This window comes from Zootoca vivipara, chromosome 3 (genome assembly GCF_963506605.1).
Source record: "Zootoca vivipara chromosome 3, rZooViv1.1, whole genome shotgun sequence".
NCBI lineage: Eukaryota > Metazoa > Chordata > Lepidosauria > Squamata > Lacertidae > Zootoca > Zootoca vivipara.
Window position 1 is genome coordinate 102,359,412 of NC_083278.1, and position 26,391 is coordinate 102,385,802.

General features: G+C 48.4%; 1 protein-coding gene across 2 annotated transcripts in view; it reads right to left on the reverse strand.

Annotated features, from left to right (window-relative positions):
• Nucleotides 1-26,391, reverse strand: part of SRF (serum response factor) — a 69,252-nt gene that overhangs the window by 3,058 nt on the left and 39,803 nt on the right. Inside the window, exons 3-7 of one of the 2 annotated variants that reach the window (XM_035111160.2) lie at nt 18,734-18,995; nt 18,036-18,218; nt 5,442-5,552; nt 2,406-2,597; nt 895-971 (exon numbers count right to left, since the gene is read on the reverse strand). In XM_035111160.2, the coding sequence (XP_034967051.2) occupies nt 895-971; nt 2,406-2,597; nt 5,442-5,552; nt 18,036-18,218; nt 18,734-18,995 (825 nt within the window). The remainder of the gene's footprint in view (nt 1-894; nt 972-2,405; nt 2,598-5,441; nt 5,553-18,035; nt 18,219-18,733; nt 18,996-26,391) is intronic. The other variant, XM_035111159.2, reaches the window with a different exon arrangement.

The window sequence follows — 26,391 nt, forward strand, 5'->3', positions numbered from 1 at the left end:
AGAGGAAGAAGCAACTACCCTATGGAGGAAAGTTACAAAGTTTGGGGCTTTTTACTTTTTGGGGGGAAAGACAAGTAATGAGGGACATGACAGATTATGTATGCTGTGGAAAAATGTAGGAATATGAGCTTATATCCCACTCCCAGAATATTATAATTCAGGGCCATCCAATGAAGCTGAATGTTGGAATATTCAGACCAGGCATCCCCAAACTTCGGCCCTCCAGATGTTTTGGACTACAATTCCCATCTTCCGCGACCACTGGTCCTGTTAGCTAGGGATCATGGGAGTTGTAGGCCAAAACATCTGGAGGGCCGAAGTTTAGGGGTGCCTGATTCAGACAAAAGAAAGAACTTACATAACACATAGTTTAACTGTGGTTTGTAGCTGCCAAACACTCCAAGAGCAGTAAGCCTAGAACAAACGTTGGTTTTCTCTTTCTTTGTTTGGAGCGAGATAAATCACAAACCCAGGCTTGACTGTAACACTTATCGGTAGTTCCTGGCAGTGTAGCAGCAGGAGTGGGGAGTGAAGCAGCTGTGATTTTCTAATTGTTGCGTTAGCACGCTTGCCTGTTCACACAAAGCCATAGTTTGGCTTAGTGTTATGTGTGAACCAGGCCACTGTCTGCTTTCATCCCTAGGAGCCTTGACGCTTGAATGAAACAATAGAGAAATGCAAGAAAATGGGATTGCTGCAATTCAGTACACAAGGCAACTTGGGAAACACACCTGGTAGCTGTGTATCTTGCTATATGTTCAACAGGGTGCAAAGAAAATTACAGCCAGCCTTTCAGCACAATCCCGTTGCCTCAGAAGCACAATCCCTTAAGGTTCAATAGGACTGCAGTCCCAGTCTGGGGAAAATGTAAGTCTACTTAAATGGCAAACCTACCTGGTGAAGCTGGACAGCTGAGACTGGGATTTGAACTGTTCCTGATGGTGCTGTCAGAAACACCTGAGGGACTCCACCTGCCAAAGAAAACATCACAAGGGTGCCGTTAGCCACTACCCAAAACTAACAGCGCCAACAGCGCCACCTTCAAATGATCCAGAACAATTCAGGTGTAATCATAGTGGCATAAACGAAAATATACCCAGAACAAATATAATTAAAGCTAGAAACAAAATGAGCCATTTCAAAGAGAGCAAGCAATGTTCTATTGAACAAAAGCTGTCCTAAAACATGCTTTATAAAAGCAGTGATCACTGAATCTCCTGCTGAAATGCAGGATGGAGACTCACCGAAATAGAAATGTGTATATATTTCGATAAAGCTTAAGTATATTAAAATATATAAAGCAGCTCCACTGGTCTGTTGTTGTTGTTGTTGTGTGTTTTTAAAAAAGCTCAGCAACTTTTCTGTCCAGATTTTCACTGTTTCAAATATGGCAACCCTACTTACTAGCAAGCAGCTCTGACAAGTCTCCAGCAGAGGTCTTTCTTACAAACTGGTACCTGAGATCCCTACAGATAACTACAAATCCAGGACCTTCTGCAAAACATGCACTCTGCCACTGAGCTACGCATCAAAAACATGCAGGTGCTCCTTTTCACCCTTCTCAAATCTTCCTCTCTGGAATTATCCTCATATCTCTTTCCAAACCCAAGTGTAACTTAACCCTGAGCAGATGTAACTTAAATAATCACACATTCTTTCCTGTGTATTCCCTTGACTCCACTTTCTTCCCCTTCCACTGCTTCAAAATTTAGATTGTAAGCTCCTCAGGGCAGAGTGCTGTCCTCTTCTACTTGGTATCTATCTATCTATCTATCTATCTATCTATCTATCTATCTATCTATCTATCTATCTATCTATCATCGATCTATCTATCTATCTATCATCTATCTATCTCTTTGCTCTGAGGAACCCAACACATGGCAGAATGAAGATCATTCACTCTTTCAGAAACACCATTGTGCATCAGGGAAGACGGATGTCATCATGAGCTGAGCAAGATACAACACCTCAGCCCCACACCCTTCAGGCGATTTTGGGGAGAGCTGTCGTTCTAACCGAATCGCGGACACCAAGCAACACCTGCCCCTGTACTACCCTGTTTCTCATATTTTAAGACATACCCATAAAATAAGCCATAGCAGGATTTTTAAGCATTCAAGGAATATAAGCCATACCCCGAAAATAAGACATAGTGATAGGCGCAGCAGCAATGCCGGCCGTGGCAGGATGAGGAGGAAAAAAATAAAACATCCCTTGAAAATAAGCCATAGTGTGTTTTTTTGAGGAAAAAATAAATATAAGACGTGTCTTATAATATGAGAAACACGATAGATGGATGCATTTTATTTTGAGAATATTCCGCAAGCTGCTTTGAGAGCCCTCTGAAGCTACAGAAGTGTGATAAGAGCATTCTACGTAAATGAAAAGTCCGCCTCCAGTCTTACCCTGATCCTGGACCTGGCCGTGTGAAACCTGCATTGCAGATGGCGCCTGGGAGAAGGCATTGAGAACGGCAAGGCCACCATCTGTCAGGCCTGATGTAGGCGCGTACATCACTGCGTGAGGACTGGGGTACATCATATGGCCCCCTACGGTGGTTGGCACGGACGAAGTCATGATCGTAGCTGGCAGGGTCACTGGCAAAAGAAAGGGGGACAAGGCACAATTAAAATAGATGGCATCACACCCACAATGCCTCAGTCCCCTCTGCTGCCTCAGCTTGAGTCTGTTATCTTGCTTGTTTTTAAGATGCAGATCCAGTGAAGATCTATGCATACAGCCATCAAGCAATGGCTTGAAAACCTCAAATGGGATTCCTGGGCCCATGACCAGCTCATTGCATACATTTGCTTTATAAAGGATTCAGCTGACACAGGAAGCACAATGCTTTCAGGGCTTCCCAACACCTGCCAGAAAACAGACGTCATGGCTGGCATGTGGGGATGGGGTGGGTTGAGGACAGGGGTTATGCACATGGGAACACGTCAGCGCCAAGACAACCGGAATACACTGGTCTGCACATACACTTGTCGGTAGCGGCGCCCGCCCTGTGGAATGCCCTTCCATCGGAGGTCAGGGAGATGAACAACTACCTGACATTTAGAAAACACCTAAAGGCAGCCCTGTTTAGGGAAGTTTTTAATCTGTGATATTTTGATGTATTCTTATATTTGTTGGAAGCCGCCCAGAGTGGCCGGGGAAACCCAGCCAGATGGGCGGGGTATTAAGATAATAATAATAATAATAATAATAATAATAATAATAATAATAATAATAATGCAGGTCTTCTCCTCTTCCAGCCGGCTGCTGGAAAATCCAGCCAGCTCTCAAATTTTGCAAAAACAATAATAATTACACTCCTACACACTATGTTTTGTTAGGGGTATGTTAAAGTGTACACCTAAAGACAAATAAGGAATAGAGATGTGAAGGCCTTGAAAACACGTGGAAAGATTGGGGGGAGCTGTCCCTTCTCATTTTTCAAGGGTCCCCCACCCCACCTTTTTTTTTTAAAAAAAAATGGGAAACCCCAGGGTTTTCATCTCCTTTTTTGGGAGAACGGGCTCCAATTTTTCTGGTTTGTTTTCATATTTTCATGTGTCATGCAGGGGTCCTCATCAGGAAACTGGGACTGCCTGCAACTCTCTGCTGAGAGTACCGTAAGAGGCAAACCCCCCTTTGCTACCAGGTAATGTACAAAATATCCCTGAAATAGGAATTGGGCTGGTTTGGAAACAGCCGCGATAGAACTCCTTTGAATAGAAAGTTGGGTGTGTGTGTGTGTGTGTGTGTGTGTGTGTGTGTGTGTGTGTGTACAGTCGTACCTTATTTTGCGACCAGGATCTGTTCCAGAGCCCTGGACGCTACATGAAAAGGACGCACGACAAAGTGTCGGCGCTTCTGCGCATGCGGCAAACCCGGAAGTAACCTGTTCTGGTACTTCTGGGTTTGCTGTTGCGGACATTCGACGAAATGGATGCTCGACAAAGCAGACTCAAACGAGGTACCTCTCTCTCTCTCTCATTGTGTGTGTGTGTGTGTGACACACACACACACACACACACACAGTGGTCCCTCGACTTACGAACTTAATTCATTCCGAATGCACATTCGTAGGTTGAGAAGTTCGGAAGTCGAAACGCGGTTTCCCATAGGGGAAAAAATATTCGGAAAAATCCGTAAGTCGAAAAAACCGCATGTAAGAATTCGTAAGTCGAGGAAACCGCATTTAAAGCTGCCAACAGTTTCCGTTCGGATGTAGAAAAATTTGTAAGCGTCCCGTTCTTAAGTCAAAACCTACTGATGTCGAGTAATTCTTAAGTAGAGGGACCACTATATGCATGCATGCGAGCAAACACCCACTAGATGGCCCTAGAGTAACACTATATTAGAATAAATACTTTCCTCTAAGTTTCTCAGGCATTCTCCTGCTGGCCTATCAGCACTGACAAGGGTCTGCTGATGAACTAGAAGGAGACAGTGACCTTGTAAGCAATGATATACTTTTGCGCAGAGCAGTGCTTGGGACAAGAATGATCTTTAAAAGAAGCTCCGATTGCAGGGAGCTGCGCAAGCAAAGGGGGGTGGGCAGCTCAGGTGCCTCTGTAACAGCACTCAATAAGCCCAGGGAGGGCACACAGACTACAAATCTACACAACCGCAAGTCAGAACCAGCAGGTTCAATTGGAAGGATGTAGGTGTGGGTGAAAGTAAAGCCTTGCAAGGCCTAGAACAAGCATGGGCCAGATTTATCCTGCTACCTCATTTCATCCAGGCTACATGGGTAGCTGGAAGACTCCAGCCTCACAAAGTGTTTGGGTAGCAGACTTTGCCAGGTGTGGGGAGAGAAAGAAAACCATTAGGGTCATAGTTCTTCAAGCTTGGGTCCTCCTCGCACGTTGTTTGACTACAACCCCCAGCATCCCGCCAGCTCAGCCGCCGGACATGGATGGTGGGAGTTGTAGTCCAATGGCATTCAGGGAAGCAAGGTTGAAGAAAGCCGCTTTGGACATCAATCCTTTCCCTGCTCAGCCTCTCCCGTGGATAAAAAGGTAGGTAGGGGACACATTTGCTGACTTCTGCTTCTAACTATAGATCGCAATGGCGACTCTCATTTTACATACCCATGAAAAAGAGGGCATGTCCTGCAAAAAGAGGGCATGTGGCAACCCTGAAAGGCCTAGGTCTAGGTTGGTCGGGGCGGGGGTTCTTAGGCAGTGGAGCCCAATAGCACGTACTCTCCACCACTGGTCTCTCCTGATTGGCTGGACACCGTGCCTGGGAAGTGTTTCAAACAACACTGATAGGAGAGACAGAGGTCAGCTGACTGGTGACCACAGGAGCCAGCAGCCAAGGGATGGAAGCCCAGGGGTACAAAAGGCTGTGGTTGTCTTCTGTGAGTCAACGGCCCTGATAGAAAAGAAAGTTCCCCATTCCCTACCCAGAGTTATGTGGCAGCGAGAGATTTGGTGGCTGCTTACCTGTCCCGCTGGAAGAGGTCTGGGTGAGGTCAGTACTGCTGTCAGTTGTGGGAGACGTCTGCTGATGCACCTGGATGGCTTGCACGGGAACTTGCTGAGCCACGGCACCACCTAGGAAGCAAGACGGGGACCATTTAATTCATAAACTTGACTTAGCTCCATTCAGCTCATTGACAACGTTCACCAGACACCTTTCCAGAGCTAACAAGGCAACGTATAAATTACATAGAATCATAGAATCACAGAGTTGGAAAAGACTACAAGGGCCATCCAGTCCAACCCCCTGCCAAGGAGGAAACAGCAACTTCTTTTTAAACTGCTTGGTTTAAAATTGGGAGGGGTGACTAATACCCCAGAGGACAGGATCACACTTCAAAATGACCTTAACAGATTAGACAACTGGGCCAAAGCAAACAAGATGAATTTTAACAACGAGAAATGTAAAGTACTACACTTGGGCAAAAAAATATATATGAAAGGCACAAATACAGGATGGGAGACACCTGGCTTGAGAGCAGTACATGTGAAAAGGATCTAGGAGTCTTGGTAGACCACAAACTTGACATGAGTCAACAGTGTGATGCAGCAGCTAAAAAAGCCAATGCAATTCTGGGCTGCATCAATAGGAGTATAGCATCTAGATCAAGGGAAGTAATAGTACCACTGTATTCCGCTCTGGTCAGACCTCACCTGGAATACTGTGGGCACCACAGTTCAAGAAGGAAACTGACAAGCTGGAACGTGTCCAGAGGAGGGCAACCAAAATGGTCAAAGGCCTGGAAACAATGCCTTATGAGGAATGGCTTAGGGCAGGCATCCCCAAACTTCGGCCCTCCAGATGTTTTGGACTGCAATTCCCATCATCCCTGACCACTGGTCCTGTTAGCTAGGGATGATGGCAGTTGTAGGCCAAAACATCAGGAGGGCCACAGTTTGGGGATGCCTGGCTTAGGGAGCTCGGTATGTTTAGCCTGGAGAAGAGAAGGTTAAGGGGCGATATGATAGCTGTGTTCAAATATCTAAAAGGATGTCCTATAGAAGAGAGTGAAAGGTTGTTTTCTGCTGCTCCAGAGAAGCAGACACGGAGCAATGGATTCAAGCTACAAGAAAGAAGATTCCACCTAAACATTAGGAAGAACTTCCTGACAGTAAGAGCTGTTTGACAGTGGAATTTGCTGCCAAGGAGTGTGGTGGAGTCTCCTTCTTTGGAGGTCTTTAAGCGGAGGCTTGACAGCCATCTGTCAGGAATGCTTTGATGGTGTTTCCTGCTTGGCAGGGGGTTGGACTGGATGGCCCTTGTTGTCTCTTCCAACTCTATGATTGTATAGAATCTCCTTTCTTGTAACTTGAAGGCAATGCTTTGAGTCCTACCCTCAAGAGCAGGAGAAAACAAGCACGCTCCCTGTTCCATATGAAAGGAATTGCAAAAAAGTTCAGTCCATCCTAGATAAATTAAGATATCAGAAAGCTCTGCAAATTTCTGTATTTTATTTAATCTATATAAATAAAAATATAAATGTCCAGAAATCTCTGAAAGTTCTTGACCGATTGGTTTGAAATTTTGACACAACATTGCATTCCAATACGGGAGTGTTTGTATATACTTAGATTATACAGATGTCACACCTGTGACAGGTAAAAACATGATGTTTTGTAAAAATAGCACCCTTTGTTGGATGTCAAAGGAACAGACGCTATACTACATTCTTTACTCCCAGGATGCCGCGGGGAACACGGTGGTGCCGTTCCGATGCGAGTGTGCAGAGGGTGCTGGCACGGGTGGCCTGCGGCTCCTTCTGGGAGAGCGGGGGTGGGATCCTCTCCCTCCGTCGTCGCCACCTCGGCTCTCCCTGCCGGCCTCGACATGTCTGGCTTCCCTAAGGACCTGCTGCTGCCCCGTCTGCCCCCTCGCCCGCCGGAATCCGGCGGGGGAAGCGGGAAACCCTCCCCAACATGTCCATATGGTAGTTGGCTCCTTCTTCCAGACCGGGGGCCGGATCCTGTCCCTTTGCCACTGTCGCCTCTCGTCTCCCCCACCCTCGGCATGTCCGCCTAAGATAAGGGATTGCACCTGGACCACCTACCCCCTCACCCACCGGGATCCGCCAGGGGAACCGCCCAGACCCTCCCCAAAATGTGCATATGGTATGTGAGGGGGAAAGAGAGAGGGGTCAGGGTGGAGGGCGATGTTACGCGGGGGAAGATGATGTCACACACCGGGGGAAACAGAGAGAGGGGTGTCATTACGTCATACACCTGTCCTGGGAAACTGGGGTCCTAACCCGTGGCCAGGTACAGGTAGTATTTAATAAAAACACATGTATATACAAAACTGGTCCTAAAACCTTAGTGTAAAACAAATAAGAAATATAGAGAGGTATAAGGTAAAGGTAAAGGGACCCCTGACCATTAGGTCCAGTCGTGACCGACTCTGGGGTTGCGCGCTCATCTCGCATTATTGGCCGAGGGAGCCAGCGTATAGCTTCCAGGTCATGTGGCCAGCATGACAAAGCTGCTTCTGGCAAACCAGAGCAGCACATGGAAACGCCGTTTACCTTCCCGCTGTAGCGGTTCCTATTTAGCTACTTGCATTTTGACGTGCTTTCGAACTGCTAGGTTGGCAGGAGCTGGGACCAAGCAACGTGAGCTCACCCCGTCACAGGGATTCGAACCGCCGACCTTCTGATCAGCAAGCCCTAGGCTCAGTGGTTTAACCACAGTGCCACCTGGGTCCCATAGAGAGGTATAGAAATAATAATAATAATAATAATAATAATAATAATAATAATAATAATAATAATGAGGGGTCTGATTAAGCATCAACATTCCCACTGCAAAAAAGACACCTAGACATTATGGTGACTGTAACCTAGGTTTAAGGTACCTTTTGGCAATTAATAATAATAATTTTATTATTTGTACCCCGCCCATCTGACAGGGTTGCCCCAGCTACTCTGGGCCGCTTCCAACAAATGTGAAAGCATAATAAAACACCTAGCACTAAAAAATTCCCAGTAGTTATTTATCTCCTTGACATCTGATGGGAGGGCGCCACTACCGAGAAGGCCCACTTTCTGGGTTCCCTGTAACCCTCAGAGCTGGACCTCAGTGTCAGGGCCTTATATATTAGCTTATATATCTGAGTTTCTAACACTGCTCGAAAGTAAATGAGCAAGGCAAGAAGTTCCTAATCGAACTACAGCTACAAAGATGTGCTGACAACTAACACACCCTCCCACAAGGGATTTCAAGATGAGGCAGTGCTTGCTCACTCATGAGACTCTCTCGCCCTACAGGTCTGCTGCAGACAGACACACAGTGTTCTGGGTAAGCGCGTCTGATCACACCTAGATGCCTGGTTCTCAGCCAGGTGTGAAGACATCCACGAACAGTTTGTTCCGTAGCAACCAATTTCGAAAGCTACACTATGTTTGGCCGTGGAGGTTCCATTGAACTATGTTGGTTGAGAGCCACAAATTTATTGAAGCCCCTTTAAAAACCGCTCAAGCAACTGGCCATTAGTATACATTGTGGCTCTGAAGTTTATTTTACATTGTGTCAGGACGCAGGGCCGTGTTTTGTTTTGTTTTGCACAAATGTTTTTTTGGGGGGAAGAGGAAATATTCTCCCCCCCCTCCACGCCACATACACACAGAATCTTGCTACCTGCATACATCCATGCAGTTTAATAATAATTGGATATGCAGTTGCATTCTGCACAATTTATTATTCTGCTTTTGTAGGGGAGAGGATAGCAATCTCCATGATTGATTCAAAATCATGTTCAACTGCAGCCCTATTCCTTCCCCAGTCCCCAGTCTCCCCATTTCATCAAGGCTGATGCATTTCCAGCCCCCTTCTTGCAACGAGTGCTGAAATATTTAAGATGAAAAGCTGAAATTCCCAGGACAGTGAATACTTATTTTCTGCGCCTGCATGCCATGACTGCAGCAGAAAGGAATACAAACAGCCCTGCTTGGAAACCTATTATATGCAATTCCTTTGCTCAGAACAAGAACATAAAAAGAGGTGTCGGAAGTGAATATTTTTAACTTAAGATTTTAATTCTAAGCATTTTAAATTTAAGAACTAGCACCAAGGTCAAGATAGCTCATGGAGGGACATGTATTTTTTAAAAATCAATTTATTCCAACTTAATGATGCCATTGGAGGAACGCAGGTGGCGCTGTGAGTTAAACCACAGAGCCTAGGGCTTGCTGATCAGAAGGTCGGCGGTTCGAATCCCCGTGACGGGGTGAGCTCCCGTTGCTCAGTCCCAGCTCCTGCCAACCTAGCAGTTCAAAAGCACCTCAAAGTGCAAGTAGATAAATAGGGACCGCTCCGGCGGGAAGGTAAACGCCGTTTCCGTGCGCTGCTCTGGTTCGGCAGAAGCGGCTTTGTCATGTTGGCCACATGACCTGGAAGCTATACGCCGGCTCCCTCGGCCAATAACATGAGATGAGCGCCACAACCCCAGAGTCGGCCACACTTGGACCTTGAGCTTGTTTGGAGGTTCTAGCAGGGGAGCGCAGCTATCGTATACCCTTGACCGAAGAACGGTACACTCCTTCTATCTGGGAAGGTCGTCCTCTTCCACCGAGCGCGCAGCTTCGGGAGGGACGCACATGGAGCGGTGAGGGAGGAAGGGGACACCCGCCTAGCCAGCCAGATCAGCCGAATCAACCCTGGCGATCAATGGGGTGACAGATGTCGCAGCCAGATCGCCCTCACATCCGGTCACACTTGGACCTAATGGTCAGGGGTCCCTTTACCTTTACCTTTAATGATGCCATGACCTACAGCAATTAGACTGGCACACGCCTTCCTTATGAAGAGCAGGGTGGGACCAGTGATTCACACAAATTTCGGGTCCCAAGCAATGGGACTAGGCAAGCAAGCAGGGCACTCCTGAGAGTAAGCTGAGTCTGTTAGAGCCTTAGCATCCTTGGAGACAAAGGTGAGCTCTACCCAGCCGGTCCAGGCCCAAGTGCCTCCCCGGTTGCTGCAGAAACAGCAGGGGATGTCCTGAAAGACTACGCAGCCCCTCCCCTGCATCAAAGCTCAGTACTTCCACCCCATTCCTCTTCACCCTGCCAAGAATGGGCCTCATGACACACAGGCCGCATGCAAAGAGGACACAGTTGCCTTCCATCTCTATAAACATGAAGCAGCTAGGATAGCTCAGTTTGCAGAGCATGGGCCTCTGAACCTCAGGGTCGTGGGTTCGAGCCCCACGTGGGGCAAAAAGATTCCTGCATTGCAGGGGGTTGGACTAGATGACCCCCTGCGATCCCTTTCCAACTCTGTGATTCTATTATTCCTATGAAGAAAGCACTCAGATCGTCTTTGCCCTGGATTAAAGCAACACCCATGTTGCAAGGGGGGGCGGGCGGGGTGTCACATCAAAAGAACTGCCATCCTGTTTGTGCAAGGACTTCCACGGCAGCCCCTCTCCCCACCATGTGCCCTCCAAATCTGTTCTGGGGGGCTCCCAGATCTGTAGGGGTCGCAGGGAGGAGAGGAGGAAGGAAAGTTTGACAGCACAAACAGAAGTCCTTGTGGAAGTGGGACAACTTCCTAGGTCAGGGAGGCAGGAATGTCTGACAAGCATTTAGAAAACACAGACCCACGAGCAATCCATGTTGAACAGCGGGTGGGGAAGAGAGAGGGGCACAGACCAGGTTTCGACTCATACAATGGATCTGCTGCGTTCCAGCTTGTCTTATTTCCCCATCGGCACTCCCACCCCACTCGGTATACAGGATGTTTATATCTTAAGAAATATTTATGCATACTACCCTAACCAAGAAGATTCTGCTGATCTACACAGCAACTTGAAACTCTTGTGCACACAAACAGAGCAGCGGGAGGCCAAGGGGGGGGAAAGGCGACCGGTTCAAAGTTTCTAGAAAAAGCATTCAGCCGGCTATTGTCATTTCAGCATGACCTGTGTGGACATTTGGCCTTTTCAACCGGGCACATTGGGCAGGAGAGACAGGTCTATGTCCTCCGCCGTTCAGCTTTGTGGACTTCATGATGCCTCTCTCTCTCTCTCTGTGTGTGTGTGAAACCTATTTTAAGCCAAGTCTTCCACCGAGCTCCACTTTTCCTATACCAGCACTACCCAATCGGCAAGTAGCCTCCAGAGACAGCAGTACTGCCTTCAATGGAAAGGTGAAAGGTAGTAAACCATTCTATCTAATCCTCTCTCCCATTTCTTTATTTAAAAAAACCAACAACAACAGAAAATCATAAGGAGGCTTCCTATGAGATGTCTGAGCACACAAAAGGAGCGTTCATAGGACTGCGTATCACCGAAAGAGCTGGAAGTCGGGGGTGAGCAATCTTTTCAGGACTGGGGGCTGCATTTCGCATGCGGGAGGGGGGAAAGTGGAATGGATGCAGTGTGTCAAGTGTGGCTGTTGGGGCAAAGCAAAAAGTGGACAGGGCACTCCTTCCTTCTCGCACCGTTCATTCAATTCTCTCTCTCTTTTTGCTTGGGAGAAGGGTAAACTGAAGGCTACAACGAGCCTACCACAAGTTGCCTAGTTCAGAGCTGCAAGAGGTTGTTTCCCCACCCATACTATTCTTTATAGAAATAAGTACTTGCTTTGGCACCGACACTTGGCTTCAAAGTCGCAGGCTGACTTCATACGCAACGGTCCATGGCCTGAACCGAATGAAGACTGGGGTAGGGTGGGGTGGGGTGGGAGAAACATGCGAAGGGTTTTTGTCAAGCACAGGGTAGCTGCTTCTAAATTCACAGGAAACGATTACACAACCAAGAATCAGAGGGCAGTTCCACGGAACGCTGCTTTAAAGGTGTTGCAATGCAAACCGGAGTTCCCACGGGCCAAAGAGAAAGCAAGTTTCCGAGCTGTGTGACCTCACCCTAGCCGACTGCATAAATCGCATCAGCAAGAGCCGAATTTCATACGCCATTCTTCTGCCCAATCGCCAGGTTCTTCCCTTGTGGTCTTCTCCAGATTAGCCTAATCCGATTAATTACACCACTTTGAAGATATAACCGGCTCGGCGGTGTTCTCCTTTCCCCAGTTCAATCTATTATAGCGGCTAAGTTATCGGTCCCCAGGGCGCACTATCGCGAGCGAGCAAAACGCTCTGCGCCTCCCACCACAACTGCAACCTCGTCTCACAGCAGAAACAAGCCGACCCCTTTCCACACGACAGCTCCAACCACATAGGAAAGCAGGCCATCCTGCCACGTGGCGGGCCGAGTGTTGACACACATTTTCTGCAAACGCTCAAATATATGGGGGAGAGGGGGCACAGTAGCAGTTGGCCCAGCGTGTCTGTGGAGGCTACAGGCTTCATACCCTCCAAGTGTGTCCCTATTTTCCAGGGACAGTGCTGGAAAATCAGTGCTTCTGATTTGATCCTGGAATGTCTCTATTTCCCCCACCAGTGATGCCACAGCCAAGCTCAGGGAGGCCAGCGCTTGTCCCGAGAAGTGGCAGCAGTGGCGAGGCCCCGCCTTGCCTGACGCATTGGCTCTGAGGTGGAGACAGAGTGCAAGGCAGAAAAAAAGGAGCCTTGCTTTTTTAATTTAAAAAAAATGCTTTGTGCATCTGCTTCTAACCTTGCCCCTTTCTAAAATTTATTAAAATTTGGTGTCGTCTGCAAACTTGCTCAGGATGCCCTCAAGCCCATCATCCAAGTCATTGATAAAGATGTTGAATAAGACTGGGCCCAAGACAGAACCCTGTGGCATCCCACTAGTCACTACTCTCTAGGATGAGGAGGAGCCATTGATATACAATGCAGACAGGGCCCTGCCTGTCTTATCCCCTGTTCGGCTTTGCTTGCGCCCAGCGGCCTCCACTTGTGCTAATGCTAAACAAGAGTGCCCTCTAAAGGCAGCCCACAATGCTTTTGCTTTTCCCTCAGCAGATAGATTTCCCCTCTCCGCTGGCTAAGCACTCTCTTCAACTGGCAGAAGACAAGCCCGACTGCAGGCTTCCCAGGTTCCCCGCTGGCTCCTGGCGAATGTCCTTCCCTGTCCTCTGGGGCTCGCTCTCTTCCCCTCTCCTACCACTACCCCCTTCTGCCTCTTCCAAGGCTTTTGCCACTGGAGCAGTTGAGTGGGGTCCCGGAACAGCCGCCCGGGGGCCTGCGGTGCCCAGATCTCTACAGAAATAGTAAGATAGATAAATACATCTGAGAAAGGCAAGATAGAAGCAAATACAAATCATGGGCAAACTGAGATTGCTAGTCCCAACTAGCAGTGAAGATTCCAAAATAAGCAACAGGGCACCCAGACTCTGACAGGCAAAAGCCAACCTGCCTTATGTCCATTGTCAGCCTTTGGCTGATTAATATCCTACAGCCTTTTAAACGTATCTGTAAGAAGGAGGTTTTTTTGTCTTGGTTTAATTATGTTTTATCTTGTATTTTATTCTGTAGGACCACCCTCTGCTCTTTTGATGAAAGGCGGTATACACATTTAACAGAGGATAACAATTTAACAAATAATAATCTTTTAATAGTAATTCTTTTAGTTCAGTATTGTCCACACAGGCAGGCAGCAGCTCTTCAAACGGGAGGACGTTACCAGCCCTACCCAGAGATGCCGAGGATTGAACCCGGGACCTTCTGCATGCAAAGCAGATGCTCTTTGTCACTGAGCTACGGACCTTCCTCTTTAACGGGCCTCTAATGGTGGGACTGGGACGCGGGTGGCGCTGTGAGTTAAACCACTGAGCCTAGGGCTTGCCGATCAGAAGGTCGGCGGTTCAAATCCCTGCGACAGGGTGAGCTCCCGTTGCTTGGTCCCAGCTCCTGCCAACCCAGCAGTTCGAAAGCACATCAAAGTGCAAGTAGATAAATAGGTACCGCTACAACGGGAAGGTAAACGGCGATTCCATGTGCTGCTCTGGTTCGCCAGAAGCGACTTTGTCATGCTGGCCACATGACCTGGAAGCTGTACGCCGACTCCCTCGGCCAATAATGCGAGATGAGCGCCGCAACCCCAGAGTCGGTCATGACTGGACCTAATGGTCAGGGGTCCCTTTACCTTTTTAATGGTGGGACTACTGAAGACCACCAGCCAAACCAGTGGCAAGGAAACCCGGACACCAACCACAAATCAGCATTCCCATACCCAAGACTCAGCAAAAGGAAAGGAAGGAAACCTACCCCATCCTGCCAGCCTCCCAGTTCTCACGCTTGGTAAGAACATTAGAAAAGCCCTCGCTGGATGAAACCAAAGGTCTATCTATCTGGTCTAGCATTCTGTTCTCTCAGCGGCCAGCCACATGCCTATGGGAAGCCCATAAGGATGACATGAATGCAATAGCCCTCTCCCTCTCTCATGGAAGGGACACCATGGGTCATCTAGTCCAACCCACTGCAATGCAGGAATGTTCTCAGCTTTGACATCCACCGTGACTCGCTGATAGCCCGATCCTCCATGAGTATGGACAGCCAAGGACTAAATACCACCTTCCCCAAATCACTAGCAGTGCATGTGTGTTATTGTTAGGGTGCATTCCTCCTCACAAAGGCTCGCAGAGAGGGAAATCAATCAGTACCCGGCCATTACTTTCATGCATTTTAAAACAGCCATACAGATTGAAAACACCCACATAACAAAGACCAGGGTTTGTTTGTTTGTTGTAGCAGGAACTGGCAGGAACTCATTTCCAGCACCTCTCTGGTGGGTGCCATTATTAAAGAACAATGGAGGCGATCGTGCTGAGCTCCAGCACCTATTTTTATACAAAAATATCACTGACAAGGACAGACCTTTCTCAACTAACAGGCAGGACAGCAGATATGCACAACAGCTCAGGAAATAACTCTTCCACCTGTCTGCAGTTGCAGTCAGGGCTGTCGCGGGTTCCTGGAATGCTCAGGTAAAAAGAGGTGCCTGGATCCTTATGCTAAATATCACCAGAGATTTCTAAATGTTTCCTAAAATCCCAGCTGCTTTAGTGAGCTATTAAACACACACACACACACACAGAGGGTTTTATCCAATGTGATGCTTAGTAACTTGTTCCATCAGCACAAAGATGTCTGCGTGTGCTACAGAACTTCCCCCACCTCTCAGGCCCACAACACTCCCCCCCCCCCCGCCCCATATGCTCTTGGCTTCAAGCTACAAGAAACCGATTCCAACTAAACATCAGGAGGAACTTTCTGACAGTAAGAGCTATTCAGCAGTGGAACCTCAGGAGTTTGTGGACTCTCCTTCCTTAGAGGGTTTTTAAGCAGAGGTTGGATGGCAATCTTTCATGGATGCTTTAGCTGAGATTCCTGCATAGCAGGGGGTTGGACTAGATGACCCTCAGGTGTCCCTTACACTTCTATGATTCTGGGGATTCACCCAACCCTCTAGCGCAATTTGGGTAGGGTGCTGGCTGCTCATGGTGGGGTGGGGAGGAGTTCTGTTGTGGAAGCAGAAATCCTTGCATTGATGGAACACTTTAGTTGGAATTGTCCCAAGCAAGCCTTATGAGGAGAATGTGTTTAGCCTGGAAAAGAGGAGACTGAGAGGAGATATGATAGCCATCTTCAAATCTCAAGGGCTGTCAAATGGAAGATGGAGCAAGCTTGTTTTCTCCTGCTTCGGAGGGTAGGATTTGAACCAGTGGCTTCAAGTTATGAGAAAGGAGATTCCGACTAAACATCGGGAAGATGCATGCCACCCACAATACACTGCTCAGCATATTGTTTATGCAAAGTGATCTGAAAGGTCCCTTTAATACGTCCTTAAAGCTTCCCCCACCACATATATGCGTACTCCTCACCACTAACCCGGCAAACTTGCTCGAGGAAAGTTGGATGTTCTGCAGCAGAATTCCAGCATATGATTTTAGGCTTTTATGGAACCCAAGCCCTTTTGTAAGGATAAGACAAGAGCTGGCCAGCTTGAGAGCATTACAACAGTTTTACTGCTAACGGCTTGTTGCATCAAGACTGAAGTGCTGTTTATTATTCCTACAGCTGCACCGGCCCCAAGGAGATCCAAATGAGTTCCAGTGCGATTCCTGCAAGGCGGCCTCCCGACTCCCCATCTTCCCCCAGACAATTTGCAGGGTCCGAACTTCCAGTTAAGATGCTACTTTACATCACAGCAACTGCCACAGGTAAGTATTCACCATTTTCCATTAAACCAATCACAGCCAAGGTCAGCAGAGCCAGAAGCCCCTCCCCTCCATCATAGGCGTCAACTTCCGGATAGGAAAATAAGGGAAAATAAGGGATCAGCGGTGGCGCAGCACCGGAAGTCGCTTCTACGCATGTCTGGACATGCGTAGAAGCAACTTCCAGTGCCAGGCTGCCCGTGTCTGCATGTCTGGGCACCAGAAATTGCTTCTGCCCATGCTCGGGCATGTGCAGAGGCGATTTCCGAAGCCAAGTGAGCGAGCAGCCAGCCAGGAACCGGGACATGGCTGCCAGCGCCAGGAAGAGCTGCAAATCCAGGGGATTTACGGGATATGTTTCAATTCGGGAGACCAGCGGGAAATGGATCTAAATCCAGGGGTTTCCCGCGAAAAACGGGAGACTTGACAGCTATGCCCTCCATTGGTATTGTCTACCTCCTCCCGTGTTGCCACGGAGACACCTCTCTCCTTGTCCCACCCTGCCACTAATCAACTACATAATGAAACAGTGCAAAGCAGAGTCTGTGCCACCACAGCAGTAGCAGCGAGCCCTACACACCCCTAAAAGTGGAAACTGTGACAACAGAGAAATGTACCAAGAGATAACCATGCTTCAGGAGGCAGGAGATTGCATACATCAATTGGGGGACCAACGCGTCAGGCAAGCACACACGCTCCCCCCATCCGCTTTGCTTTTCTGATAATAATACTAGCGGAAGTAGAGTGCCCACATTCAAATAGGGAAGGCATAGCCAGCGAGGTGCCCCTGATCTTTGCTGGAATACAACTCCCATCATCCCTGATTATTGGCCACGCTGGCTGGGGCCGATGGGATTTGTAGTCCAAATAACATCCAGAGGAGGACGTGATGTCACAACCTGACTTTTGTGTCCAAATAGTTTTAATTAGCTTTGAGAACATTGGCGCCTTGAGAACATTGGCTCAGAAGGCAATTAATAAACTGTAATAAAAATAAGAACAACCACCACCAAAGAAGCTGAACGCTGGGAGGTTTGGGACAGATAAAGGAAGCACTTCCCGCGGCAAATAGCCCCAGTTCTAGAATTGCCTGCCATGAGATTCAGAGATGGCTGCCAACTTGGACGGCTTTTAAAGCGGATTAGCAAATTCGTGGCGGCTACGACCATCAATGGCACCTAGTCACAGTAGCTATGTGCTACCCCGCCAAGATCGGAGGTACCACGCCTCTGAATACCACCAACCACTGGGGGGAACAGCTGCATCAAGGAGGCCGTTGCCTTCATAATCCTGCTTTCGGGTGGGCTTCCCACCGGCATATCTGGAAAACCAGGTGCTGGACTAGACGAGCCTTCAGCCTGCTCCCGCTGGGCCTATATTTTTTGAGGCGAGGGAGTTTGTCCCTGCGCGGGAGGAGAGGCTTCCTTGAAAGCGTGCACCCTCCACCCACCTCCCACAAGCAAGGGGAGAAGTGAGCGCTGCTGACCTGAAAGGGAGACAAACTGCCCTCCGGCGGAGGCTGGAAATCGGAAGACTGTCTGCTGTGCCTGCTGCACCTGTCCAGGTGTGGCTGCAGCGGCCACCTGGCCCTGCTGGCTGCAGAGGGCAAGGGAATGCGGCTGCAACTGAGTGAGAGGAATGGTAGGGGTCCCGGGAGGGAGTGGAGCACCTGCCGGAAGGAGGGAGAAAAAAATAAAGCCTTTTTAAAAAAATCAGGGGCCTGCTCGCTTTTTAAAATTATTATTATAATTATTTGTTATTTTTAGCTTAGGCTGAGTTTCCTCCCGGTTATTATTATCTGTTATCACAGGCCCTTGTTGGGAGGAAGAAGAGGGAAGGCTCCACATCCCAGCTCCGAACCCTACAATTCTCACAACCAGGTGTGCCACACACACAAAAATGGGAACAGTGGTGGCAGAGGTCCTCGGGAAGCTCTCCTCTTCCCAGCAGGAGCCACGGGGTGGCGAATTTGCAGCCACGGAATTTCACAGGCTTCCAGGATTCACCTTGCAGCTAAGCTTCAAAGCCACAATCTCCCTTCTGAACCAGTCACATTAGAGAGAGCACAGCAGCAGCATTCCTATTCCAGCCTCTCCGGAGCAAAGGAGGGAGGTTGAGGCTTGGGCTCACACCCGCGCAGGGAAAAAGCGTAAAAGTGCCTCAGTTGGCAAGAGGGAAACTGACCTGACATGAGGGTGAAGCCGGTGGGTATCTGCATTAGCCCTCCGGAGGCTACTGCACTGGTTCCAGTGGTTTTCAGCACCGTCCCGTTGGCACTGGTTACCGTGTTGGGGCTGACACTGGCAGAGACTGGCGATAGGTAGTTGGTGATGGGGAACGAGGGGCCGCTGCTGACCTGCATGGAGGTGGAAGTGGTGGGCGCCGTCTGGATGGTTGACGTCGTCCCTGGCAGGTTGGTGACGGTGAATGCAGGCTTCAGCGAGTCCTGCAAGAGAAGGGCAACTCACGTTCAGAACAGGCACAATGCCAGAAAAAAAAAAAGCAGAAATGCCGCAGCCAACCTCCCTGTGAACCCTGATGCTCCAGCCAGTGCCATACGTGGCAGAGAACAGTCCCCGGGGCTGAATGTTTTCGTCAAAACATTCAGCTCTGTTCTAATTTACGTGGAGCCACCTTTGGGCTGCTGGAAGGAAGGAGGGAAGGATGTGGGGTGTTTGTTTAGATATGCGACATGAGCCAGAAAATCTGCAGCCAAGGAAGAGGCCAGTTGAGTACTTCTGCTAAGTGATTAATCTCTTTCTCTCTCTCTCTGACACACAGACACAGACAGACAGACAGACAGACAGACACACACACACACACACCCCAGCACAAAGTCCAAAAATTGGATCCACTGAGACATAAATGAGATCAAACTTCTCATTTTTCTATCCAAGCCCTTCTCTCTGCATAAGCCTGTTCATTGGTAATGTTATCAGCCATCCTGTTGAAAAGGCCTTTCTTTATCTTCGACACAAACCTATTCTTTTGCTCCCCGCATTTGACCTGCAGCCACCGTTGTGCCGCTTCTCCCATCACAGCACCGCAAAAAAGCAGCCCTTCCTCTCCTTCCCCTTGGCAAAAGGTCTGGTCCATGCCCTGGCCATCTCTCGTTGAGACGACTGCAGCCCTTCTCCATGCTGGTCTGCCGTCCTCTCGCCTTGGCCCTGTTGCATCAGTCTAGCACTCATCTGCTGCCAAAATCCCTCACAGTTCTGATTACAGTATATGCTTCTCCCTCTTCAACCCCCAACAGTATCTGCTTCCAACCCAAGTTTGTCAGCCCTCTGCAGAGTTGACCCCTCTTTACAATTCCCGATACCCCGCTGCCTCTGAATTTCGCTCCTCCAGCCTCTTAACACCTGAGAGGACTCCATTCATTCTCCCCTGCCGCCCCAGATGCTTGAAATTGCCTCCCAGAGCAGCCAGCATGCCACCTTTCTTACTCCCTTCAAATCCTGGAAGCATGCATAAGCACATGCAAGAGAAACCACAAAATATCATTTCCCTGTTTGCACTTCCATTCTTTTCCTGTTGTGTCCCCACTCCGTGTTAAGCTCCCCACCCACCTGCAATTGTAAGCTCCTCACGGCAGGGAGACGGACATGTCTGGTGGCGATACACATTTACCTACCGCTAGGAGCCGGGCCTTTCCTGTCAAAGCGCCAGCCCTATGGGAACACTGCCAGGCTCAAAACACAACATGGTTCCGGGCACTAGGCCAAATCCTGGTTCTTACATAGGAACGTAGGAAAAGTGAGTCAGACGACTGGTCCATCTAACTCAGGACTGACTGGCACTTGCTCTCTAGAGTTTCAGATGGGAGAAGTTCCCATGATGCTAAAGGATTGTACCTGGGAACTTCTGTAAACAAAACAGATGCTCTACCACTATTTTAAAGTGGAACTAAACTTGTGGGGGCTCACCCATGTTAACGCTCAACTCTGGTTCTTGCGAAAGAAAAATATCAGTGGTACAATGAGAGCTGTCTCTCACGGCTGAAGTCCTGGGCCTCACAGAACAAGGAAACCCCAAATAGCCACCCAGAAGGTAACACACAATGGATAAAGCAGCAAACAGGCCCAGTGTCAGCACCTGGGCTCGTCCCTCGAAGCACCCCTCTCTTTCCTTTTATTTTAAAGAACATATTATATTCGGAGGGCAGCCAGCCAAGGGGTATTTACATGGCTGCAGATGCTCGTCGGCTGGTTTTTCGTCTTTTGAAGCATGTTGCCGTCTTATGCCACAAAAACGGTGCTCCTACTCCCAAGAAAACATGCTTGGCCAAAGTAAAATCCATTTGACTCCCGTACCAGCGGAATAGCAGCAGCAGCGTGTAGGGAGAATCACTGCATCTCACTGTTCCACGCCTGAGCAAACGGCAAACATTCGGTGGTACGTGAGATCTTGCTACTCCCTGGGAGACTCTAGCCATTGACAATCTTAGCCTTCTTGCGTCCACATTCCGGCTTGGATTCTTGGTCATGCTAAAATGTGACAGAATGCCGGGAACTGAGTTTCTTTTTAATTTGAGAGAGAGAGAGAGAGAGAGAGAGAGAGAGAGAGAGAGAGAGAGAGAGAGAGAGAGAAATACGTATATAAAGTTCTTGACCTTTAAAGACTGCTTAATTGGAATGGTGGAAACTTGGGAGTGATCTGCTCTTGGTCCCTGTGGGTCAGGCATGCCCGCCCCTTCCATGCCTGGGAAAGGGTTAATGGGTTTCGTGTGATGTCCGTGCTCTGCCCACCCCATGCAGATTGGCAGGTCTGGCGCTCCCATGTGCTGCTCCAGGCTCCTGACCTGACACTCTGCCAAAATCAAGGAATTCACAGCTCGACTAACATCTAAAAAAGGAAAGGCAGCCCATTTTGGAGAGAGGCAGCCAATCCAGATCACCCTTCCTTGCTGCATGGAGGGAGTGTGGAAGAGGAGGGGGGGGAGAAGGGGAGAGAAGAGGTGGGGAGGAGGGCTGCCCAGCAGACGCCTGCCCCCAATTCCTCTCCAGTCCTGGCACCGAGATCTGTGTAGATGGAATTAGGATGAGCATGTGATAATGGTACATAGCCCGGCAAATTAACTTTCCATTATCTCAGCTGCAACCTCCTTTCCACTAAGAGAAGGGAGAGCTGTTACTCAACCCACCCACCCACCCAAAAATGCCACCCACCACAAGAGGGAGGGCAATTGCCTGCCATGGAGAAAGGGCAGGAAGGAACAGGTCGCTATTCTGCACAAACACACTTAACACTTTCAGTAGCACCTTAAAGACCAACTAAGTTTTTATTTTAAAAACTTAGTTGGTCTTTAAGGTGCTACTGAAGGAATTTTTTTATTTTGTTTTGACTCAGACCAACACGGCTACCTACCTGTAACTACACTTAACACTGTTTGTGCTTATTTGGGGGGGGGTGAAGTGGGGGCTACATGAACAAGTGGCCTGAATTTCTCACAGATCAAATCTACAAAATCTAGGGGGGGAGCAACAACCCCACGGCATCAGTTCTTCAAATAACTATGGTTTCATTTACAATATTTTTAAGCCCACCCTTCCTCCAAGAACTCAGGGCTCTGTACAATGGCTATTCCCCCCCTTTCTATCTTCACAACAAACCTGTGAGGTAGGCTATGCCCGGAAGAGCCACTGGCCCAAGCTTACAAAGTGTGCTTCAAGACCGAGTAGGGATTTGAACTCAGTTTTCGCTGGTCTTACTCCAACACTCTTAACCACTAGCTTTAAAACCCATTGGCTGGGAAGCCAATGGGTCTCTGAGTCACCTGCCAATCATGCAAAGACTGCCCTCTCATATGGGTTTGGCAGATGATGCCATGACCGACTTGGTATGAGCTGCAGCAGTGGGGCACCTATGGTTCCCCAGATGCTGTGGGACTCAAGCTCCCACCAGCCCCAGCCACTGTGGCCAATGGTCAGAGATGACAGGGGTTGTAGCCCTAACAACATCTGGAGGGCCACAGGCGATGCAGGCAGGCCCATCTCCAACCAACAGGATAGGGAAGCTTACAAACATGGTGGTTATGGTCTGAGGGTACATTAAGCTACCACTTTGCTCAAGCTAAGCAGGTCTGGATCTGGTCTGTGCCCGGATGGGGACCACATGGGAACCACATGGGTTTCCTAGACAGAAGATTGATGGGATATGAAGGTATGTCTGCCCTCTGTCACTCACTTTCAAGAACAGATATTACTAACAAATGAGTGCAAGACAACTAACTTACTGACTTACTTTATTTATTTTCTATAGGCTTATTTGCAAGGCTGGAAGAGGCTTTATTTTAATGCTTGTCCATGGGTATGTTTACATGATGTCTGGAGCATCCTCTTGACAACCTAGTATGTGCAAAGTTGCTATAACCCATCACAGCAGATCACTGGCCTCACCAGTTCAGGCAAATCTGCAGCCTTCCCCAGCCACCCCTCCTGGCAAAACATAGGAATATTGGAAACTTCCTTGCACAGAGTCAGGACAGTTGTCCACCTAGCTCAATATTGTCTGAGTTCCTGGAAAGCAGCTGCCAGTCAGTGTAGACAAGAACGTCTCCCAGCCTGACTGGAGATGCTGGGAGATTAATCAAGGGACCTTCTTGTCTCTGATGCTCTGCCCCTGAGCTACAGAGGTAATAAGATAACCAGCCATTGTGCATAATGACTAAAGGGCTACTGGACACATTGCACAGTTAAGAGCGGGTGCTGAACGCATTTCTTCCCCCAGGGTGCAAGGCAGCTACATGACTGGTGTTAGGGCCAGTACAGCTGTTTGCAGAGCATTTCCACGGCAAACAGAAAACATGTACACACACAATTAAGTCAGGGATTCCGGTGTTTGAAAAAAGACTTTCGTAAGACTCTTAACGGGATGGTGCGCTTCCTTTGCACGCTAAAGGTTGTATGGGTAGGCAACATAGAATTAAGATGCTCTCCCACACAGACCTCAAGCTGTAAATCACAGGCAGTGATTTGGGGAGAGAGCTAAACCACGGACTTGGTTCTGTGCCCCCAACACTGCAGCAGAATGGCTGGGGAAGAGCAGGGGAGCTGCAATCTCCTCTCTAGAAGATTGCACAGTTGCTTGTCCACGCTAACCTTAGCATTTTGGTGCAAACGAGGACATTTGTTTCTGCTTTACTCGAAAGGGCCTTTTAACTAATTAACTCTGAAAACCTTGCTCGTTTGTACAAAATACAACAAATATCTTACCTCTGTGGTGTAGGGGTTTAGAGCATCAGACTAGGACCTAGGAAACAAGGGTTTGAATCCCTACTTGGCCATGAAGCTCACTGGGTGACCAGTCACTGCCTCTCAGCTTACTATAGGGTTGTTCCAGGGATTAAATGAAGGAGGGGGGAAGGCAATCCTGTATATCACCCAGAGCGCCTTGGAGAAAAGGTGGTATAAAAATGCAATGTGCATAAGCACTGTATTCAAAGTCAGTTGGCTACGGTGGTGTTTGGCTGAAAACCTGCTTTTGTGCAAACTCCTCTCACTTTTTTACTTTAACGTTTCTGGATGAGGCAGGCAGGCTGGGACACTGGGGAGAAAGGGTGGGGGGGCGGTCTTCAAAAAACAACTGTGAGCATGTTCAAATGGCACCTTATTGTGGACTCACTGCCGCTCATGGAAGGAAGTTTTGAGAAGTGGCTGCTTGTTGTTATGCTCAAAATTCAGTCTCATATTATTTCCCCATTTAATCCAGATCTACCTTTTCCATGGAACTAAAAAAAAACCATGCACATAGCAGAAACAGAAAATCTGGGTTAAGTTGGGTGTGTGCAAGTGACTGCAAAAAAGGGTGAGTGAATAGAACATAAGAAGATCCTGCTGGATCAGGCCAGTCACCCACCTTGTCCAGCATATCCTGTTCTCACCAGATGCCTGTGAGAAACCCACAAACAGGGCAAGTGCACAACAGCATTCTCCTCTCCTGTGGTTTCCAGCAACCGGTAGCCAGAGGCATTACTGCCTCCAGCTGTGGAGGCAGAGCACAGCCATCATGGCGATAGGCAAACTCAGCCCTCCAGATGTTTTGGGACTACAACTCCCATCATCCCTAGCTGACAGGACAAGTGGTCAGGGATGATGGGAATTGTAGTCTCAAAACATCTGGAGGGTCGAGTTTGCCTATGCCTGCTATAAGATATCCAACAGCCTTCTCCAGGAAGTTGTCCAAAAGTTTTTTGATCTGGAGGCTCTGAGTGGGCAAGTGTTTTCCCTCCGTATTTTTTCCCCTTCTCACCCCATGTATATTTCTACCCATCTCTTGTCGTTTCTTCTCCCATTCTCCTTTCACACTCAAAGAGTAGCTTCTTTTCCTCAAACCCCTTTTAAAGGCATCCAGGGTTGGAGGGTCATCACTATATCTTGTGGGAGGGAATTTCACATGTACTCTGTGAAGGAGTATCTTCTTTTACCTGTCCAGTTTTGTTGGGTGGCCCCAGATTCTGGTACAATAAGAGAGGGAGAAAAATCTCTTTCTCTGTTTTCTCTGCACCAAAGCACCTCTATCATGTCCCTTGACCCTTCTGCCCACCCACCCCCCAAGTGTCCATTTTATATTGTTTTGGTTTTAAATGAACCGATCGTACTTAACTATTGGGTTTCCTCCCACTCACCCCCAGGGTTTTCTTTGTACATAGCCTTGAGACAACTGTGTAAAAGAAGGCAATTAATAAATTAACAATCATTAAAAAAAAAATGGATGGAGAACTCTGCGCTGCCTTAAAAACAATGGAGAAAAAGGAAGGATATAAATGTAATGAATAAATAAATAAAAATGAGCCCATTTTATGCACAGAGGTTTAATAGAGAAACATCATCGTTTTATAAAATGCACATCAAAAATGCCAAATACAAGTACAAGCTGCATGAACGCTGCGGGTCATAATGTGGGATGCATGAAATCGCCTTACAACAGATCCAGGGTTTCCCAAACTTGAGTCTCCAGCTGTTTTTGGACTACAGTTCCCATCATCCCTGACCACTGGTCCTGTGAGCTAGGGATGATGGGAATTGTAGTCCAAAACAGCTGGTGGCCCAAGTTTGGGAAAGGCTGAATTAGATTGTGGAAGCATCCTGGCGGGATTGGCCTGAGTGGAAGGACTGAGATGAGAATGTGGAACTGAGGGAATTGAATCGTGGGGAGGGAGCAGCAAGTCGGGACACTCACTTGCCTGTAAAAGGTGGAACCACGTGGAAAGCTAATGATGCTGGCTGGGAACAGGACTGGCAGTAAAACAGACCTGCCAATCAAGTTTAACTAAGGGATGCTTTAAGCACCGCAACCCTTGAACGGAAGCTGATGAGGAGCGCTTACCCATGTAACCGCTGTGAAACTTTTAAATGGCTCTTACACCACACAATGACTCTCAGGTGCACCTTGGGGCCTCAACAGAGTTTAGATGGCGCACGCATATGAACCAGGGCATGAGAGTTAAGAGACTTCAAAAGTTGCACCAGCAACATGGAGTACCGGGCGCTTCCTGGCACCCTCCGCAGGGCAGCTGCTTTAGATCAGATGCCATTTGATGCAGCTTTAGAGGGTGCCGCTGTGACTGGGTGAGCCCCAGAGAGAAAGAAAAAACCACCCACACGTCTCAGCATTAAGTTCCACTGCTGATGCCCCCGCTATTGAGTGAGAGGACATCAAAGGAAGAGGTGCAAACAAAATGCTCAAGAGGGAAGAGAAATTGTGCGTAAGAGATTTGACCCCTTTGCATTAAAGCTGTCATACATAGGATCCTGGCTCAGAGCTCATATGTTAGTGTGGGAGAAGTCCCAGGTTCGATCCCTGGCCTCACCAGGTAGGGGTGGGAGAGCACCCTTGTCTGA